The following is a 12,632-nucleotide window of genomic DNA, read 5'->3' as shown; positions in this document are numbered from 1 at the left end:
TTCACTACCGTTTGCAGGTCCCCCTCCCGTCTACTTCCCCTCGTAGCTAAGAAAAATAAATGTCGTCAGTTATGTCCTTTGTGCCTTCATTATTTTTAACTAAGAAAATATAAATGTCACTCAGTTGTCCTGCGGCTGCTTTTTTAACTAAGGAGAGAAAGAAAATAGTTTTACGAGTCAAGTTGTATGTGTACAGTAGTGTTGTAGCCTCGCCAGTGATGTAGACATAGGAATGCACGAGGCTGCGACCATGACCTAGATACTAAAAGGGTCGCACGATGAATATTCCTTGTAGCTGAGAGATGGATGGGTGGGGAGATAGATATTCAGTAAAAGTCTTACAAGCTCACATACAGGTATACAGTATAAATGCATCTTACTGGTTAATTTAAACTAAATTCCAAAACTATTCGCTAAACCCTTTTCATTTGGTACACACAAGACAGCGTGGCCACTCGACCGCCTTCATTTCCTTAACTGTAAAGCGAGGTACCCATTCACAGCTGGGTGGCCTCAGGGAGCTGTATGCGTCTAGAAGGTTGTGCCATGTTATTAGACTGCAATCAACTTTTATGGTTGTAATAGTAGATTAAAATTAAATAGCATCTGCGAGCTAACGAGTTATGTGTACAGTATTTGACAGCAATCATGTTGGAATCTTTCGGCCGTCATTTTATATCATCTGTCGCTCAAATCGGTGACAGAGTATTCACGCCTCGTCTGGCGATTGCGTAAACCAGGAAGTAATTACGAGAGCTTAAAGTGTTACCCTCTTGGCAGGTCTTCCCGCCCCCATGATGTGTGAGTCAGTCCGGCCCGCCATTTGTTCACATGAAGTATTTGTATAATATAAATGTACCGCGATAAAGAGAAAGGTCCTGAACTATAAAAAAAGGAGTTGAATTTATGTGTTCTTTACACTACATAAAGCGTTTTGTAGTTAATGGTGCAAACTAATAATACTATCTTGTTAAAAAAATACTATTGGTTGTATTGGTAAGCCTGGGGAGTACATTATTACCAAGGACCGTGGCGCGTGGCAGTGTTGCATGGTCATGACTACACCTCTTAAAGTAGTCAAACATGTAAAGGATTTTGTAGTCAATGGTGAATACTGTGATGCGCGATTAAGGATAAAATCGCTGTTGATATTGGTGTAGGCGAACAGGGTTTCTGATTGGTTGATTGATATAGATCTTATTTTCTGATTGGTTGGTTGGTATAGACCTTATACTGGAAACAATTTCTTTTGGCTGCTTGTAACTTACAATTTTTTTCCAAGAATATGAGTGATGATGTAGCATTTTATATTATATATCCTCCGCAGAGAAAATGTATAGTTACATGATTTAATAAGAGCGTATCTGGCTGTCACATTTGTCTTACCTGCTGACATACAAAGAATTTATGACTGTTGGCTTTTGCCTTTACGAATAATTATTGTACGAGGGCAGCGTAAAGAATAACTATTTACCTGCTAATATCTACTGTAAATACAGGTTAAACATATGCTGTACTTGCAGTTTTCTTCACACTGACTTACAATAAAATGCGAACCTGAGATTACATTCGAGTAACAGTAAATTAAAAGTAACGCCACGTCGATAATTACTTTTTATTAATTTTTAATTGTTGATGACTTAATGTTTACCAATGTAAAATATACGCTTAGTGGAGATAATCAACTAATGGAGAGTGTACGAAAGACCTTAGTTATTGAAGAGTAGTAATACATAACTACAATGAAATCCCACTGTAAGCGAAAATGAAACAGAATAACGAGAACACTGCCTCATCGTTTCCTACCGTGGGATTTCAGTGTTAGAATTTATGAGGCATTACATAATTGCTTCAGTTACATTAATACATCAACGATCATCACTGGCGGGTGCGGGAATATCTTATTTTATACTAACAGCTTTCATTTGCCTTTCATTGATATTTTATTTCGTATTTATGTCCTGTACTTTTTATTAACACTTGAAAGATTTTCTTTTCTTTGTTCGGGACTGAATTACCTTAATAATACTGGTGATTTGTGGGGGTTTATACGTGTGTGTGTGATTCTGAGCAACCTTTCTTATTCTGTGACTTTGTCTTTCTCGTGCAGGCATTGGAGGAGGAGGCCGAGGAGCTGGAGGAGGAGGTTGAGGGCCTAGAGAACCGTGCGGCGGTGGTGCTCCAGTACCTGCACACCGTCAGCGCCGTCGCCTATGCCTCCGCCAAGGAGAAGTTGGAGAGACTCATCAGCCGGCACCCCGAGTGAGTACCCAACCACTGTTTACTTTACCTCACCGTCAGCCATTCCTCGTGACAGCTGCTCCTCCAACCATAAAACCAGCGCCACCACAGGCAATCACTAGCGTCTGGCTTATCAGTTCACAGCTAAGGCAAGAGAGTATAATATCTTGACGTGCAATTAAAAACGACAGAAAACAAACTAAGCAAACCTAACCTAATTTATCTAAAAAGTTTGATTGCTTTGTATGTCTGTCGTGTTTGTGGCGCGCCCAGATACTTAATTCTAGCCGTGTTTGTGGCGCGCCCAGATACTTAATTCTAGCCTCAGTGTATAGCCAATTACTGACATTAGATTATAATTATGAGGTCTTATTCGTGGAAGACGATCGTTTGCCAGCCTCATGCCTGCAGTGGCGCACGTTTTAATGTTACGGTTCCTAGTAACATGCAAGGCCGTCCACCAGTTTGTAAAAATTTGAAGTTACATCTGCCAGAATAAATTAAGACTATTCAATTTTATTGGAAATTTATTGTAAATTGAGTTCGAGTAAATGTTTAATCATTTAGAAAGTGGCTGATGCTAAAATTCCTGCAAATTGGTGCGATCGATCGACATGCGTACGGTAAGTGTGCCTTGTGTGTTACTATGCGTATAATATTGTCAGTATTCTCCCGCCATATAACTTACTGGTAAAGTAAATACACAGAGTTAGATACTGTGAGTAAAAAAAAAATCAGTATCTCCAGCTTGGGCAACTAGAATATATCCGTGTCAGAGATTTGTGTGGTAGATTTAGGTAAGGATGTCTAGTTTGTATAGACAGTGATAAAATGGATCAACCAAACGTAACCTAACCTAACCATAATTTATAGTTGTTAAATTAGATTACAGTTGGTTGGTTCGTTTCATCTTGCTACTGAGGAGTTGGATTAATGGCGTGACTAGAAATTACATTTTTCTAGTCTATAAATTTTCCGTGACCAAGAGTGTGTGAAAGGGGAGCTAGACTGTGGCTCATGTTCAAAACACACAAAGATTGTTGCCGTGGTTAGATAGCTTCTCCCGTTCTCAGTTCAGAGGAAAAGGGGTCAATTTTACGAATCTTAGAGAATGCGGACGTGTGTGTGTGTGTGGAGGGAGGGAGGGAGGGACCGTAGTCCTGTGTTGGAGTTACGAGTGAGGCGTTTTTCAGCTGGAGTTTATTTATCGCGATGGGGTTAATTTACCTAATGGCGGGAGAACCAGGATGGAAGGCTGGCGGTGAGCTCCTATACCAGGCCAGGTCCAGTTGCTAGGGGCTGAGACTAAACTAGGGATGTCATAGGTGGTGCTACAACATCTACATTATGACATGTACTTAAGCTCTGGGTCTGGCCTGGATTGTATCTATTATATATTATTCTTGTGTATTGTTTTTTTCTGTTTTTGGTATTTTTAATCGTTTTGTTATCTATATATCGCGGTTTTTCTATACACAATTTCGTTAAGCGTGTGAGTGTTGTGTTTTTGCTCTATAGCGGGGATAGAGGAGTGATGTGGGCCCCGTGTGGTGTTCAGGGGTGATCCGAGGCTTAAGCTGGGCCATTTGTCAGGCTTTCGCTGCCTCTGGACGCCTTCATCTAAAGGTTGGGTACTTCTTGTCACGAACGATATTATAAACAGTCCCGTGAAAAATTAAAATTGTATATGTTATATTCTATGCCAGGCAAACTTGAATTGTTATTTGAATACAGTGTCTTGGGCGTACAGTATTAGTAAACAAAAGAATACGTACATCAGAATGCAGTTCTATTCCTGAGTGAAAAACAATACAAACACCATGCCGTACACTGTATTTATTCTTTAATTATGGGTATTTACATTTTGCCGACTTAAAATCAAAATAAATTCTAAGATTGTGAAGTGTTGAACAGATGGTTGACTTCACAGCGTAGTAAGAAGTAGCGTAAAATTGTTGTTGGAGCAGCAGCCTAGTGTTGTGGTATGTACTGTACAACTGGTGCCAAAATTCCTTCGACACTTGGCGATATCTGCCATCTTGTGTGAGATCTGTATACTGTGTGGTGGCGGGTTTACTTTATATTGTCCCCTGTGTGAGGTAGTGTGCAGGGTGAAGTTTGGCACAATATACGTAGCTATTTGTTCCATTTATATCCCTTTTTCATGAACCCCTGCATGTGGAGCAGCTTGACTCCCTAGTGAGGCAATTGCCCGTAAAAGTTTTATTATGGAGGATTTTAATGCTTACTACCAAACCTGGGGTTGGGTGACGGTAGTGCAACTTGACTAGACGATCGGCTATAGATTACCTCTAGTCGATGGGAGGCTATAACCTGACAAAATGGTAGTTTACGACGACCCCTTGGGAAGTGACATTTCCTGATTTGTATTTGTTACGAAATCAGCGTACCTGATGCCGCCGGTCCGGTAAATTGATTTAATTTTAAGGCAGATTGAAGGTTATTCACGAGGGAAGCCGCAATTGACTCTCCCAACACAGACATAAATTATTAAAGATACAATCATTAATGCGGCAACAAAATCCAATCCGAAGATTTCTACAACTCATGGCAAGCCTGGAGTTCCACGGTGGACCTATGTTAGGCTAGGTTGGGTAGGACATTGTGCTAGAGGTAAGATCACACCACAATTAAATCCCTCAACATTTTGGCGAGGTGAAGACAAGGTGAACATATGGGTGCTGGCACCTTGGCATGGGTCCACATAGTTGCACCAACATAGATACTATATGGTCGCGAGCAAAATTCCTCAGACACCTTGGACACTATCGGGCACCATCTACCTGGAGGCCTCGTGGGGAAGGAGGTTAAGGATTTTAACACGTATATACCCCAACTTTTTTCTTTGCGTTTTAATGTGGGTTTATTAATGTTATTCTGACGTGGTTTATGATAAAGTTGTGTTCATCTATTCAGTGATTTCCTTCGGCGATGGGGACCTGGGTTATGAAGGTCTGCCACGCGAGGTATAATTTTGTTATTGTGTAAGATATCCTCAGGGGGTGTGTGTGTGTGTACTCTCAGATTCGCAAGGGACTCTACGTGTATTTCATCTCCTACTAACTGAGGCTGCGAATACGTATCTTAAAGGACGGTTAACATGGCTTCCAGATTGTAATGTGACTAGATGCGTTTACTTATCTGCAGTTAGGTGGGAAAACCGGACGAGTTATTGGGAATCAGGACTCTTGGGTGTGAAAATTTTGATGGTGTTATGGGTTACTGGTCTGATTGTGAGAGGCATCTGATGGGTAGCTCTATAGTTCCACGTTCTGTTAAGGGTAATGGATATGTAACCGCCAGTCAGGCTGTTAAAGGATATTTAGACTCGTCACGTTGGACACAAACATTATAATTCGGTCAAACCTGTTGAATACAATTCATTTAGTATTTCAAATAAGTCATACAGAGGCACTCCTACATAAATGTTTAATCCAATATATATTTACATAACAATCCTGGCTATGTAATTAGTCTAATCTTAACACTTACAATGAGTATACTCAATTTACCATATTTCTATATTGTCACACTGATAAATGATGCAATGGACACAGTCTACCTGTGTACACAATAAGTACTAGTTAAACTTACGTGTTGAAACTCTAAGATATGGGTAGCTATACTGAAATGCCCACCCTATAGCCTGGCCCCCTGGCTGGTCAGCTATGGCTGAGTCAGGTGATTATAATTACACATAAACAAACTCCCTTCACACGCTCCAACCTCCTTCTGGGCCTCTCATCTCCACCACCTTCGTACTCTACACACTACACACCCAATAAACATGACATGACTTACAGCCTAACATAATGTTTGTTTATGTGTCATCCTACTCATTGTTGCTTGCGGTAACAGGATATAAATTAATGGTTGGCTGTTTTAGTGTAAATGGGTGGTTTGGTTGTGTTAGTGTAAATAAATGATTGGATGTGTATGTGTAAATGGATAGTTGGTTGAGTATATATTAATGTTTTGACTTTAAGTGGACAGTCCCGGCTATGTTTATCCAAAGGAGTTGTTATGTCTACAAAATGTTAGGTCGACTGTGTTTACGTTTTGCAAAAGATTAGAATCTCCCCAGCTGACGCATGGACGATAGCCCCAGCGATTTTGACTTACACACACACACACACACACACACACACATACACTGGACAAACACACACACACACACACACTGGGCAAACATTAATAGCCGTTATATCGAGCTGTTTTACGACCGTGTCAGCATCACTCAGCACTCCATCACCATCGTCACCAGCTTAGGCAGTCAGAAGTGCCGTACTCCTTCCCCTCCCCACCCCAACCTCCCTTGGCCAGTCAGACGCAGCATGAATCAGTGTGGGAATGTTGACAGTCTTGTGAAAATCTGAACTTGATTATAACACCTGCTTATTATTGTTGTTGTTTTTTACTATTTAGTTAATTGGTTGTTAATGTTAATGACCCCTTGAGTACGATGACTTAACCCCTTAAGTTCGATGACAACCCTCTGAGGACGATGACATAAACCCTTGAGTATGATGACATAAACCCTTGAGTATGATGACATAAATCCTTGAGTATGGTGACTTAAACCCTTGAGCAGGATGACATAAACCCTTGAGTATGATGACATAAACCCTTGAGTATGATGACATAAATCCTTGAGTATGGTGACTTAAACCCTTGAGCAGGATGACATAAACCCTTGAGTATGACGACTTAAACCCTCGAGTATTATGACTTAAATCCTTGATTATTATGACTTAACCCCTTGAGTACGATGACTTACGCCTCTGAGTACAAACTCATCATACTCAAGGGGTTAATACACTGCACTCAAATGGTTAAGGCATCTTACTCAAGGGATTAATATTAGCTGGACGTTAATCAAACCTTGTAACATAAATAGGCCGGGTTAGCTCCGTAGACTTAAGCCATCAGGATTTTATTGACAGTCCGTATTGGGGAAAAATATAATATATATCAATATTATCTTTATTCTCTTCATTGTTTATGCTTAATTACAGTAATATGTGTGTGTGTGTGTGTGTGTGTGTGTGTGCGTGTGTGTGCGTGCGTGCGTGCGTGCGTGCGTGCGTGTGTCAATACTTCCGTTAGAATCTGTGCTTAAATAAGGTAAAAAATATATATATTCATTTTAGTATAAGGAAGTGTGTTACATGATTCTGAACGTGTGTGTGTGTGTGTGTCGGGGGGAGGGGGCTAATATTAAACCTGGGAGCGCCCGAGAACGTCATTGGCTGGAAATAACTGTGTAGGCGTGGCGTAGCCGAGGGAGGCGGAGTCGATTGTCGATTGTTTGCGTCGTGTCGAGGTCTTTATATTTTTAGCGGTGGCGGTGCAATCTTTCCCCTTTAATGGTTGTCTAATTAAGGGAGGAGAGGAGAACTATTAGTCAGGACCCTCGTGTTGTTGTGGGTCCAATTATTGAGGGGTTGTATGCACGAGAAGAAACGAGCGACCTTGGGGTTAACTAACTGTAGACATGTTTATGGGTTGTGGTAGTGTTGTTATCCAGCTAAGATGTTCAAGTTACCCTTATGTATGTTGATTTTATTCACGGGTTTATTTATCATTAAGATGCATAACAGTTATAAGAATGTTATATACGAACATTTAGAACTATTGGTTGAGATTACTGGTGATTGAAATTAATTACGTGAGATGAAGCTATGTCAGCTGAAGTTAGCGAATGGATAATCAGCTACACCTTACTGTGGCTTGCTCGAGTAAGAGGTCTCAGTCCATTTGAAATTTGACGTCTCCTTCAGCGTGGAGATGTATACAATATGTTGGAAAGGTACCACAAACGGGTCCTTAAACTTATTTACTTTACAGACAAACTAGCCAAACTTAATCAGCAATCCTAGCGTGGTTTTATAAAGTTAGTCAGCTTGTGTAGTCTACTCTTACAAAATAATAAACTGTACGTAAATAATACATAATTGAATCGTGAGGCTGTCCAAGTCGTGGTACTTTGCCAACAATGGGTATCTCTAGCCTTGTCTAGTTTGGTTTATCCTCTGCGCCGTTTCGTGTTTCGGGCAATATACGACTCATTAACGCTCTTTCACACTCCAAAGACTCCTGCTTAATGACATTGGTGAGCCGTGGCTGAGATAAATTCATCAGTTTCCTTCAGTTCCCTTTAAAAGTCGTTTACCAAGTCCGCAACGTATTTACGAGCGGTGGCGTTCAACCTAGCCTCGTGGCGCGAATATTTTTAACCCACTTCCTTGATCAAATAAACACATTTTCTGTAATTTGTCCACAATATTTACATTTGACATCCTTGCTAATAATTATTCATAAAACAGTATATATACCCTAATGTTGGTAGATATTGTAAATGAAACCCTAATGTTGGTAAATATTGTAAATGAAATAAAAAAAGGAAGTGCAGTTTGTGGGGTTACTGCTCTGGTAAAGACTGCATTGTTTCAGAGTGAGTGTTACCCTCCTGACGATGATAGAGCCAAGAATGTAAACCTGTCTTAAACTTGGGATTAAACTTGACGTTAACTAGCTTTCATGTCTAGCTGTTTATCTCTTACCAGCCAGCCAGCTCCCGCGTCATCTGTTCAGCTAGGACGAGTCAAATAGATGTGTTTATGATTGAATGTTACTTCTTCCTTTTCTCTCGTCCTAAACTGAATTTATAATACTCCTCTGAATTTGGGGCTAATTTTGAGAGAATAGTATTGGAACTAGTTATTACGCTTTTTGTTTGTGTAACCCTGAACTAGCAGGGCGTTTGCAAATGGTGAAGTTGGAATGGGCTATCTATAGTTAACGAGTGAATGCAAGCAGTCACACACACACACACCTCTACACTTATAGCCAAGCATGTGACAGCATTCCACAGCAACACAGTCAGGACGGCGTTAGGGGCTGGCGAGGGACTTTGAGCTTCAAGCAGTTCGTTCATTCTCAAGTGGGAAATGAACTAACTTTTGGCTGCCGTAAGTTTGTTGACGCTACACAGGAGGTATAATATTTATGGCGTAGATATTTGACGTAAGTGTTAAATTTAAACACCGAAATAGTAATGCTGGCAGAAAATTCTTAATGAAATATTTTGTCCATAGTAAGTTTGTTTATGTCACTAAAAGTATGATTTTTTATGTAATATTTCAACGTTAAGACTTAAATTTAATGTCCAGAAAGTATTATTTGTAGATTTTTTATTTAGTTTAGTTATCGTATTTATTACAGACATGTAGTATTGAGTTTTTAATAATCTGATGCGTCACCGATTTTCCATTGTTTTAGGTTTGTGAATCTGATGTGTGAAATAAGAATTTTTTCCAGTTCTGTAATTTGAGTTGTCACGACAGTTCCCCCCCCCCCTTCTCTACTACTACTATTTAAAAAGGTGTTTGGCCTGATGGGGGGGGGGGGCGGTAGGTTAAGCTAGGTTAGGTTAAGAGAGCGTGGAGTCGGGTTAGGTTAGAAGGGCGTGGAGTTGGGTTTAGTGAGGTTAGATTAGGAAGGGTGTCTGTCCTAGAGGGGGGACGAGCACAACCTCACGACCTCCGGATGTAAACAAGACGAGAAATGAGGTTAGATTAGTTAGAGAGGGTGTCTGTCCTAGAGGGGGGACGAGCACAACCTCACGACCTCCGGATGTAAACAAGACGAGAAATGAGGCTCAAATCTTACTCGTGTTCAGGTTAAAAAGCCTCACAGTGTGTTGCGGAGCCATTCTGCCGTACTTTTCTACCTTTCACTATCTCTCCTGTGTGATACTGTCTCGACTTAGGAGTGAGTAAGAGACAGGAAATAATGACGATGCAAGGAGGAACAAGATTTTTTTTTTACAGGTTTTATAAGATGGAATATTCTTTGTGATTGGAGATGTAGGGTAGGAGGAGGGAGGAATAAGACGTGGGGGAAAGAATGAAGGAGGAGGGAAGAAGAAGAGGGGAATAAGACGGGGAAGAAGGAAGGAGGAATAGACGTGGGGGAAGAAGAAAGGAGGGGAATAAGACGTGGGGGGAAGAAGGAAGGAGGAATAAGACGAATGGGGAAGAAGGAAGGGGAAAAACGGGGAAGAAGGAAGGAGAATAAGACGTGGAGGGGAAGAAGGAAGGGGGAATAAGACGTGGGGGGGGAAGAAGGAGGGAATAAGACGTGGAGGGAAGAAGGAAGGAGGGAATAAGACGTGGAGGGAAAGAATGAAGGAGGGGAATAAGACGTGGGGAAGAAGGAAGGAGGAGAATAAGACGTGGAGGGAAGAAGGAAGAGGGAATAAGACGTGGGGGAAGAAGGAAGGAGGAATAAGACGAGGGGGAATAAGACGTGGAAGAAGGAAGGAGGGGAATAAGACGTGGAGGGAAGAATGAAGGAGGGGAATAAGACGTGGGGGAAGAAGGAAGGAGGGAATAAGACGTGGAGAAGAAGGAAGGAGAATAAGGGGAGGAAGGAAGAAATAAGAGGAGGGGAATAAGGCGTGGAGGGAAGAAGAAGAAGGAGAGAATAAGTGGAAGAGGGAGGAGGAATAAGACGTGGGGGGAAGAAGGAAGGAGGGGGAATAAGACGTAGGAGAAGGAAGGAGGGAATAAGAGAAGAATGAAGGAGGAATAAGACGTGGGGAGAATGAAGGAGGGGAATAAGACGTGGGGGAAGAATGAAGGAGGGAATAAGACGGAGGGAAGAATGAAGGAGAATAAGACGTGGAGAGGAAAATGAAGGAGGGAATAAGACGGGAGGAAGAATGGAGGAATAAGACGTGGAGGAAGAATAGAACGTGGAGGGAAGAATGAGAGACGTGGAGGGAAAGAATGAAGGAGGGAATAAGACGTGAGAGGGGAAGAATGAGGAGGAAGAGGGGAATAAGACGTGGAGGGAAGAATGAAGGAGGGGAATAAGACGTGGAGGAAGAATGATGAAGGGGGAATAAGACGTGGAGGGAAGAATGAAGGAAGGAGGAATAAGACGTGGAGGAAGAATGAAGGAGGGAATAAGACGTGGAGGGAAGAATGAAGGAGGAATAAGACGTGGAGGGGAAGAATGAAGGAGGGAATAAGACGTGGAGGGAAGAATGAAGGGGGGAATAAGACGTGGAGGGAAGAATGAAGGAGGAGGAAGACGTGGAGGGAAGAAGGAAGGAGGGGAATAAGACGTGGAGGGAAGAATGAAGGAGGGAATAAGACGTGGAGGGAAGAATGAAGGAGGAATAAGACGTGGAGGGAAGAATGAAGGAGGGAATAAGACGTGGAGGGAAGAATGAAGGAGGGAGGAACGTGGACGGGGGTTATATCACAGAGTATAAAGGGGCTTCTCTCACTTTACCTCACGTAGTCTTGGCACCTTTCTGCTGGGAGATCTCGTCCTCCTCCCTCCCCTCCCCCTCCTCCCCACACACCACATCACATATCACCCCTCTTCCCGCTCTCCTCCTGCTCGTGCTACTGAAGGGGTGATAGAAAACTAGAGACCGTCGAGGTGTTGGTTTCTTTTAAAGGGATCACCTGAAGAGTAACCATAACTATCAGCTTGTTTCATCTTGAGAGTAACCACCTGAATGCTTACCTAACCTAATCTAACCAAACTCAACCTAAACTAACCACATTTGAAGAGATATCATGCAGTATATTACCTTGTTGTGTAAGCTGAGGTTAGTCTCTCTCTCTCTCTCTCTCTCTCTCTCTCTCTCTCTCTCTCTCTCTCTCTCTCTCTCAGGACAAATTCCCTCCAGATGAGGTTAAAGCGAGCGTGACGCACCCTATATGAGTATGTGGGTGGGTGTGTGTGTAGGTGTGTTACGGTCACTCAGTCCTGAGTACACAGGCAAGTGGTAGTGGTGGTGGGTGGCAGTGATGGGGCGGTAGTGGGCGGTGGTGGTGGTGTGCTAGTGGCAATGGTGAGGAGATGGGCGTGGGGGTGATGGTGGGGCTCGTGGGTGGGTGGTGGTAGGGTGGTAGTGGGTGACAGTGGTGGGGCAGTAGTGGGCGGTGATGGTGGTGTGCTAGTGGAAATGGTGGGGAGATTGGCGCGTGTGGGTGGTGGTGGGGGTCGTGGGTGGTTGGTGATTGAGGGTGGTGTGGGGTTGGTGATGGTGGTGGGTGGCAATGAGTCGCAGTGGTGGGGTGGTAGTGGTGTTGGGTTGTTGTGGTGGGGTGACAGTGGTGGGTGGCGTGTGTGGGTGGTGACCAACTTTCCCCCCCGTCATTACCTGGGCGGCCATCGAGACTCCACTCACCTCCACACACCTGTACTACACGATGGCTCTTTAAACCATCACAATTATAAATGATCACACACCTGCACCACGTCAATCACCTCTTTGAATTATCCAGCAAATTTTTTCTTCACCAAACTCCTCATCAAGTCCCCCTTCCACGGTACACAGTAGGTGA

At 42.6% G+C, this 12,632-nt stretch overlaps 1 protein-coding gene across 9 annotated transcripts in view; it reads left to right on the top strand.

The window, feature by feature from the left end:
• The window catches only part of LOC121880357 (nesprin-1-like), a 258,059-nt gene that overhangs the window by 68,846 nt on the left and 176,581 nt on the right, over window positions 1-12,632 (top strand). For all 9 annotated transcript variants that reach the window (XM_042387526.1, XM_042387565.1, XM_042387541.1 and 6 more), the window contains exon 44: window positions 2,111-2,262. In XM_042387526.1, coding sequence (XP_042243460.1) covers window positions 2,111-2,262 — 152 coding nt within the window. The remainder of the gene's footprint in view (window positions 1-2,110; window positions 2,263-12,632) is intronic.

This window comes from Homarus americanus, unplaced genomic scaffold, assembly GCF_018991925.1.
Source record: "Homarus americanus isolate GMGI-L3 unplaced genomic scaffold, GMGI_Hamer_2.0 scaffold50564, whole genome shotgun sequence".
NCBI lineage: Eukaryota > Metazoa > Arthropoda > Malacostraca > Decapoda > Nephropidae > Homarus > Homarus americanus.
Note: the sequence above shows the minus strand (reverse complement) of the source record. Positions and strands in the feature narration are given on the sequence as shown.